This window comes from Humulus lupulus, chromosome 3, assembly GCF_963169125.1.
Source record: "Humulus lupulus chromosome 3, drHumLupu1.1, whole genome shotgun sequence".
Lineage (NCBI taxonomy): Eukaryota > Viridiplantae > Streptophyta > Magnoliopsida > Rosales > Cannabaceae > Humulus > Humulus lupulus.
In genome coordinates, this window is record NC_084795.1 from 74199478 (window position 1) to 74208861 (window position 9384).

At 31.2% G+C, this 9384-nt stretch overlaps 1 protein-coding gene across 4 annotated transcripts; it reads left to right on the plus strand.

The window, feature by feature from the left end:
- The first annotated feature begins 400 nt into the window (after positions 1-400).
- LOC133822835 (mediator of RNA polymerase II transcription subunit 23-like) lies at positions 401-4889 on the plus strand. Of its 4 annotated transcripts, none has more exons than XR_009888046.1 (6): positions 401-868; positions 968-1054; positions 3421-3560; positions 3660-3785; positions 4093-4219; positions 4587-4690. XR_009888046.1 is itself a non-coding variant. In XM_062255278.1 (6 exons), exons 1-6 carry the CDS (start codon positions 682-684, stop codon positions 4710-4712), a joined length of 666 nt encoding a protein of 221 aa, XP_062111262.1. In that variant the 5' UTR covers positions 403-681; the 3' UTR covers positions 4713-4889. The 4 variants fall into 4 exon arrangements, 3 of the variants coding, with proteins under 3 accessions (XP_062111262.1, XP_062111263.1, XP_062111261.1); XM_062255278.1 differs by lacking the exon at positions 4093-4219 and adding an exon at positions 2503-2561 and having other exon boundaries at positions 403-868; positions 3480-3560; positions 4587-4889; XM_062255279.1 differs by lacking the exon at positions 4093-4219 and adding an exon at positions 2509-2561 and having other exon boundaries at positions 403-868; positions 3480-3560; positions 4587-4889.
- The last annotated feature ends 4495 nt before the right edge of the window (positions 4890-9384 follow it).

The window sequence follows — 9384 nt, forward strand, 5'->3', positions numbered from 1 at the left end:
ATATATGGAAGACTTCTTAATGGTTACTACCCATAGATGGGTACTACCAATAGATAAATATTATTTTTTCTACATTAATTTCGAATTTAGTTTTTTTTTTTTTGCCATAATTAATGTTGTATCCAACCAATGAGAGATAGTAACTATATTTAGAAATTGATATATATTTGAAAAATGAAAAATTTATAATATAATATTTTTATAATAAATATACATTTTTTACCAGGTTTCCTTTCAACAATTTAAAAAAATCAAAATTTATTTTTACAAATATTAATTAACAACTATAAACATATACTGCTGATCTAAGTTCCATGAGTGTAGTAAACATGAAGAGTTATCAATAGGTAGTAACATTAATAGAGTGCTACCATATATATATTTTTAAAAATTATTTTAGACCCACTTGTTTTGCGCGAAACAAAATAAAAAACCACCAAAAAAATTTTCATTTCCCTCTCTATCTTCTTCTTATTCTTCCTCTCTGTTTTGAGCCAAGATGATCTCCTAGCTTGAACCCAAACCATGGAAAACCCAGTCCCTCTCGATTTCTCATCTTTCTACTTTTCTTGTCTGCTCAGTAACACATCACACTTCAATTCTCTCTCTCTCTCTCTGGAAAACCCGTTGTTTGTTTCTTCGGTTCTTTAGGGCATCGCGTCACCATTGTCGTTGCGAGCAATGGATGACGACATCAATTTGAATATGCCGCCGTCGGAAGAGATGGATGAGGAATTAGATCTGCCTGGAGAGGGCACCATTTTCAAGGTCGACGAGGGGAAGGAGATCGGAAAGCAGGGTTTGAAGAAGAAGCTTTTCAAGGAAGGTGAAGCCTGGGATACCCCCGAGACTGGTGACGAGGTTGAAGGTGAAGCTTTTTCTTTGAACATTCTCAGTCAATTCTAATCCATTGGGTTATTGTAATTTGTTATGAATTTTTGTTATTGATTTATGTTTTTATTTACAGTTCATTACACGGGCACTCTCCTGGATGGGACTAAGTTCGATTCGAGCTGTGACAGGGGGACTCCATTCAAGTTCACTCTTGGACAAGGTGAAATTTCTCTTCTTTTTCTATATTTATTACATGATTAATGCTTAGTTTTTAGAGACAGACTATTGAAGAGATGGAATTTGGTTCATGCGTTCTTGAACCAAAGGAATGTTGAGGGTTCTAAATTCTTCTGATTTCTGTTTGTATTCTTTTATAGTTTTGGTGTTCATATAATATATTGGATTTTTAGTTCAAATTATATTTCTGCAGTTGGAAGTTCTTTAACTACTTTTGGATATTTGACATCGAAAATTTGAAGAGTCTAATGCATTGAAATGATTAATATTTAACGGCAGATTATTTTCTTTTTGGGTGATTATGAATCTTAGTCTTGAGAGCTAATATTATAGTCCTTGGCAGTTGGCACACCATCTGTTTGATAGAAGTTCTGAGTTAAAGTCATTTTTCTTTTGTCTTGTCACTCTTCATTGGTGTTGTTGCAGATTTTGGCAAAAGAATTTAACTAAATTTTATGTTATTATTGTGGTCACTTACCAAGTTAGGATTCTACTTAGCATATAAGAATGCTTCATATTTTTGCCGACTTACCAAGTGACGGAATTTACTAACCTAAAGCTTTGTCAGGAAGTTGATGAGTCAACTTCATTTGGGAAATTGTTTTCCAAGTCGACATACACAGTGAATGAAGAAGTAAAAGAAGAATAAAAATAAGCAGAGGTTTTAGGATTTGGATGACCTCTCATACTCACAGGATGTGAATCAGAAATGGGGAGAAGCTCGATTCAGAGTTGATTTTCGTGAAAATCTTAAGGTTGGGTATCGTAAATTCATGCACACCAACTATTTGTGATTAAGATGAATTTTTATTCCCCCCTTCTCTAAAAACATGGAATAATTGAAGCACCTTTGAATTAAATACAAGGTTGCAAGTGTTTGATTCATAGGTTTTCTTGTATTTTTTATTTTTCTCATCTTACTTCTTATCCATCTTGTTATATAAACTTGATTGATATATTGATTCTATTAGTGCTTACTATATGTTGTGTTGTTATGATCGAGTTCATTCTTTGTGCAATGTTTCTTCCTAATCCAGACCCGACTGAATTGATTCAACTATTGTGTCTACAATGCAATTGGTATTTGGTTCTCACCTTATCATATGTGTGTGAGTGTGTTTACAAGTAACCCAATTTGATTTCTGAACACAGAAAGAAACTTTATTGATTTGAAAGAATAAAATTGGCTTCACCATGATAATACTTAGGAAAATATGATAGTATTTACTTTCCGTTTTATAGATTGTGTTTAAATGTTTGAAGGAAGTATTTTATACATCAGATATGAGTTAAATGTAGACAATAGCTCTGGTTGATATTTACCTTCCAATTTTTATTTTTCTTCCTTTCCATTTAATTTTATGGATGATGATACAAAGGTTTCAAATTCTGTTTCTACTGCCTTATTTTTGCATATGGTCAACTTTTAAGTTTCAGCTTGCTCCGATTTGGTTTTCCTTTCTCCAAATTCTGTTTCAACCTCTTATGTGGTGAGCTTTTGTTCCTTTACTCATTCTTCTTTTTTGCCAAAAACTTAAGCCATAATTATTGTCTTCTCTATAATGGCACTATTATGTTCTCCTGATATGATACATTATTGCTTTTGCATGTACTTATTCATTGTTATCAATACTTCCTATTTTTACTCTGTTCACTTAATGTAGTGCTCTTTCTTTGTACTCTTTCCCTTATTTTGCTCCTAGGCTTAAAGTTGAAAGGGTGTATTTGTGTTGTATTGCTCTTTTTCTGAGCTTTTGGTTGTGGGTTGTTGTGATATTGGTACTGATGCATTATAAGAGCTTTTAGAAATTCTATTTGTGAGAGTACTAAGATAAGTTATCAGGCATTAAGCATGTTTTAGCACCCAGTTGTTAGGCTAATATCTAGGCATTAATGTGAATAGTCGGTTCAGAAATGGGACGGTATTGTATAGAATATTGCTATAAGGCAGTGCCTAACCCACCCATATTAGATGACATAGTTAATTTAAATTTAGAGGGTGGATGAAATTGTTTTTATTGTTACATACAAGCATATGGTCGATCTTCATATTTTAGATTTGTCCACTATTTTTGTTCCTTGAATATTTGAAGTAGTTTAATTGATTTCTTTTGAGATATACATTTCATGGAAAAAATTTATGTAGTTATCATTGTAAGATTTCACTAGACATTTTGTTTGGAAGATTTTTTATTTTTTGCAAATAATTATTAAAATAGATCATTTTTTAAAGGGATATTAAAAGAAAGTATATGTTTACAAATTACACGTATCAACTTTGTTCTTGCTCTTGGTTAATTTCTTCTGGTCTTCTTTCTAGCCTATGAGATATATACTTTCTTTATATAGATAGAAATATACTTTTGAGTTCAAGTATATTTCTCAGCAATGACATTTTCACCTTCAAGCTACAAAGCTCATCACTTAACATGGTAGATGTCCTACTTCACTACATTCAGTTGGAACTTCAGCATGGACACTCCTTACAGGTTCAAAAGTTGTGCCCTTTAGGAATTTCATTGACATTTTTAATATGTGCCACATTTTATCAGACTTTTCATTAAGTTTTTTTTCTTTTTCTTTTGTAGGATCTTTTACTGAAAACTTGTGCAAACCTGGCATTTTTTGTTTGGCTTCATGAATTACTTCCTTTGGATATTTTGCTTTTGGCACTTATTGACCGTGATGATGATCCTCACGCTTTGCGTATTGTGGTAAGTTTGAATCTTTAATTATGTTACTAAGAATTATAAGTTAATATAGCCTTCATATCACTTTAAAGCTTTTGTAGCAGCATTCAATATGATCTGAGGATTTGAATTTTATGATTTATAAAATTTTTCATGTTGTCCAGAACTGTTCAATGTTGCATGTACTCCATTTTTCCTCTTCTTCTATGTTGCTTGCTTGTTAAATTCTAGTATTTTTAAAAGAATTCAATCTTGCTTCTGAGAAATGATACAGACTACTTGGACGAATAAAGGCATTTAAACTTAATATTATTATCAAATACTATTTCAGATGAATTATATAAATCAGTAAAACCTAGAAGGCCTTTGTACAACAAAAGATAGAATCTAATGGAAATTGGGTTTTTCGAACTCATCAAACTGAATTTAGATTGTATCGTCAAATACAATCCTTTGAGGTAAGTTATCATATAAACCCCTATGTTTCCAAAAATATCAGGAATTCCTAGAAATTTGTATACGACTTTGGAGATTGGTTTTACCCAGAGAGGGCTTGGTGTTTGAAGTTGAAATAAAGCATGGAATCGTAGATTTAATACTTTCCTATGTAGGAAGTTATTAATTGTTGCTTTTGGTTTATGGTTGAGTGTTTTTTAAGGACTATTTTCAATTTCAGATGGCCTTTTCCATGAAAATCAGTCTAGAAACAATCTTAATTTGATTTTTTCAAATAGAAGATCTTTTATGTTTCAGAATTAAATTACAACTAAGGTGGCATATTCGTGTCTGATGAGGCATTCATAGCGAAATTAATTTGTTTTGCAGATTGTTCTGCTTGATAGGCAAGAACTTCAACAAAGAGTAAAATTATACTGTATGAATCGTGGACCTTCTGAGCATTGGCTTTATTCAGGAATGTTCAAGAGAAATGATTTGCAGAATATATATTAGTTTTCTGTCAAAAGTGTAATCCATCTTTGCATTTTGAAAATAGTATAAGTTATGATGTAGTTTTCTATGTATTTTAGGTGGACAATAGATTTATATCAACTTTCAATTTAAAAAACAAAATGTATATAAACTTTCAAAATTACCATTCATACCTTAATTATATTTTATTTTCTCCTTTTTGCATTATTATTTAATTATTTAATTCAGATTTGACTCACTTTTATTATATATTATAATATTACAAATGTGTGTATGTGCTGAGATAGACTTCAAAGAAATTTTTTTTGCAATAGTTTGCAAGAGGTATGTCTCTAATTTTTATTTTAATATTATGCAAATGTTAGAGGAGTTTGAATATCTTAAATATTCATCCATAGTGAAGTAGGTTCTGAGATTGTTACTGTGTGCTGCGGTGATAACAGAAGGTTGAGAATTTGTGTGTTTTTAGTGAAGTAGGATTTGAGAAATTTGTGTGCTGCGGAGATAAGAAAGAAAACTTGTGTGTTGTTTGAATTGATATTGGCGAAGAGAATACTTAGGCAAAATATTGAGAAAAGAAACATGATTGAGTTTGCAGTAATTTGGAGAAGAGAATTATGTTGTATTATATATTTTGAAGTTTATGGTTTTATAATATTATAGTGAATTTTTATTGAGAATTGTTTAGACTCATGGAGATTTGATGTATTATTTACATTTCAATTGTATGAATAAATGTTGTATGTATATGATTTTTTATTATGATAAATATAATTTTTTTTTACAAGTTATGGTAATAATAATTAATTATGTGATTAATTTTTTTATTTAAATTTATATCAAACTTCAATTGTTAAAAATATAATTAAAAGTTTTAAAAAATATCTATCAAAAAATTATTATTTATGTATAAAAATTTAATGTTGCGGCGTCACCTATTAACTGTCGGTGTTGGCAGCAACGACGACACCTATTAACTGTTGGCGTTGCCAGCAACGACGACACATATTAACTGTCGGCGTTGTTAGCAACGGCGACACCTATTAACTGTCAACGTTGCCAGTAACGACGACACTTGTTAATTGTTGACGTAGCTATTCCTACGCCGCCATAGGCAAATACGACAGTTAGTCGACTGTTGTCATTGCTCAATAGCGATAGTTAAAAACTATCGGGAAAGCCCATTTTTGTATAAGTGAACGTTTCTACGTATGCATGTTGCATGCAATTTCACTTTTACATTAAAAAATATGTCTATTATGCAACCATATAGTTTTTATAGCAAGACCATGCATGTAATATAGGTAGAATGTGTATTATTCTTTTATGACCTTATGTGTAAATATGCCTTGTTTGGATGAGTGGGCAAAGTAGAGTTTATGTGATGCTAAGGAAGGTTATTTTGATTATGGTATAGGCTCGTTGTGAAGTCGTCATTTTACCTTGCTTGGACCTGAGGTAAGGATGTTAGATATAATTTTGTTTATTAATGGTGTGAATGGTAAGATCGTTTGTATGAATGAGAATGCTATGATTAATAATACTTTGCGCTATGAATTATGAGATGCTTTAATATGATGATGTGACTGGATTGTATGTCATTTTGAATGTTGTATGATATGAATGGATGTTAGCGTGATGAACGCGACACATAAAAAAAAAAGGTTGCTAAGGATATGAAGACGTAGCTCGAGTTACTAAGGATATGAAGACGTAGCTCAAAGGGCGGATGCACCAAGGTTATTCAAGGACCAGAGATCCTGTTTACCTCAAAGGGTGACATGGACAAGTTAGCGGGCCATGTTCACAAAGATATGATGTTTATGTGATGACGTTATGATGATGATGATTTTTCATATGATGTCAATGTTGTTATGATTATGTCTATGTTTATGATGTTGATGCTATTACGATAATGATGCTATGATGTGTGATGCAATTATGATTTGTTTGATTTACTTGTCTGCTGTTTGTATTTCTTTACTGGGCTTTTAGCTCACCCCTTACTTTCCTTTCCAGGTAGCAAATAAGTTTCTCTATGGCACGCGTATTGATGTGGGGAGTTCTATCGTCGTGGTGTGTATGGCGTGGGGGCATCCTATGGACGAGAAACGATCAGTTTTAAATGCCATTTTCTTTTAATAATGTTATGTTAAATTGGACTTTCTAAACTTGTTAGTGGGACTTGAACTTTGGTTGTTTTAAGAACTTTGCATGAAAACTTATATTTTTCTTCTTAAACTATTGGGCTCAACTTGCATGTTTTTAGCAAGACCCCACTGGGATTTTTATAATTAGTGGCCTTTCTCTTTTAAACCCACAAGTATACGAATGTTTTATAAAGTACTAGATTATGGCGTTTTATAATTTTATCCTTAAAACACTTAGTTCCTTGTAAATGATATTTTAGTAAACTAATTTAATTACTGAAATGTGATATCTATAATTTAACACCTTGAACCAAAGTAAAAGGAAACAATCGTTTCACTTCTTCATCAGAAGCTATAGATGTGCATATCTATGATTAAAACTCCCACTCAATTATACTACCGAGTTCCCAAGATGTAAGTATGGGCTTGTCCGTAGAGTAAGCTGGTAACGAACAAGTCAAAGAACTCAAATAATACAATCAACTAGAATACTAACCACTCAGAATTGAGATTGAATTGACCTATGGTCAACTATATGATATGACTAGAATAGACAATAACAGTATGTTTACTTATCTTATCAACTGTCAATATCGGTCCTATCCGATGTAACAAATACATCCGATCTTATCTACTTTGCTAATGTTCTGGAAAGAACATAACACCACAATATGTAAGTAGATGATATCATAGATTGGCAAGTCAGTGTAAATCCTGTGCACTGACTAATCTTAGGACTAACTTATTTTGAACATATAATTATATTTAAATTCCACTGTGATTATGTCACTATAAATACGATTAGCTATATGCTCGGGATTTAATAGAAGTTTATATTAAATAAATAATCATGAAAATAAAACATGTGAGTAAAGTGATTGACCAAGTCAAAAAATGATTTCTATTCTTTTATTGATAATAAAATGAGATTACAAAGATATTAGGTTTTAATTAGGGCATAAAACCCCAATTGCTACGAACCTGCAAGTTTCAGCTGTTGCGGTTTTATGCCCTAATTAAAACCCAAATTCTTTGTAATCTAATTTTATTATCAATAAAAGAATAGAATCATTTTTTGACTTGGTCAATCACTTCGCTCACATGTTTAATTTTCATGATTATTTGTTTAATATAAACTTCTATTAAATCCCGAGCATATAGCTAATCTTATTTATAGTGACGTAATCACAGTGGAATATAAATATGATTATATGTTCAAAATAAGTTAGTCCTAAAATTAGTCAGTGCACCAGATTTACACTGACTTGCCAATCTACGATACGATCTACTTACACATTATAGTGTTATGTTTTTTCCAGAACATTAGCAAAGTAGATAAGATCGGATGTATTTGTTACATCGGACTGGACCGATATTGACAGTTGATAAGATAAGTAAACATACCGTTATTATCTATTCTAGTCATATCATATAGTTGACCATAGGTCAATTCAATCTCAATTTTGAGTGGTTAGTATTCTAACTGATTGTATTATTTGAGTTCTTTGACTTGTTCGTTACCAGCTTACCCTACGGACTAGCCCATACTTACATCTTGGGAACTCGGTAGTATAATTGAGTGGGAGTGTTAATCATAGATATGAACATCTATAAATTCTGGTGAAGAAGTAAAACAATGGTTTCCTTTTAGTTTGGTTCAAGGTGTTAAATGATAGAGATCTCATTTCAGTAATTAAATTAGTTTACTGAAATATCATTTACAAGGAACTAAGTGTTTTAAGGATAAAATACAATGAGGGGTAAAACGGTATTTTAGTCCTATCTCATTGTAGACCGTCTATAGAGGATTGAGTGACAATTATGGTTGTAACAATGGATAATTAATAGTGTATCTATATTTGTTATAGAGCGTTCTATGAATTCAAGAGTGCAATTCCAAGTCTATAGTGGAGTCACGAGGAATTAATAAGTTAGTAAATTTATTTGTTAGATTTATGATAACTTATTGGAGCTTGATTTCATAGGCCCATGGTCCCCATTGTACCTTGGATAAAATCATCTAGATAGTCTCAATTAATTGATTTAATCATCAATTAGAATTATCAAAGTTGACCAGGTCAATTTTGGATAGTTTCACAGAGTTGTGTAATTTTGAGAAGAAAAGAGAAATTATGGCAGATTTATTAATTAAGATAAATTGGTATCTAAATTAATAAATAATTTTAAATCAAGGTTCAAATTATAAATAATTAATTTGATAAATGATTTAAATTAATTAAATAAATAGAAAATCATACATGCCTTGATTTTAAGTCCAATGGGCTTATAATCAAATGAGAAATTTCACGGGCTTATAGCCCATGATAATTTCGACCTAGGGCTTCAAAATGGATATTATTTTATTGATTTTTTAATTAAATTAAATGGCATAATTGAGTCTATAAAAGGAGAGCTTAGAGAGAAGTCAAAAAATAAGTTCAGATCTTAGATGACAGATAAGTCACAAGTCAGATTTTCTGATAGTTTTAGATTCTCTCTAAACACAAGTCATTTTCTAAGCCTCTTTGTTATTTTCTCTTCTT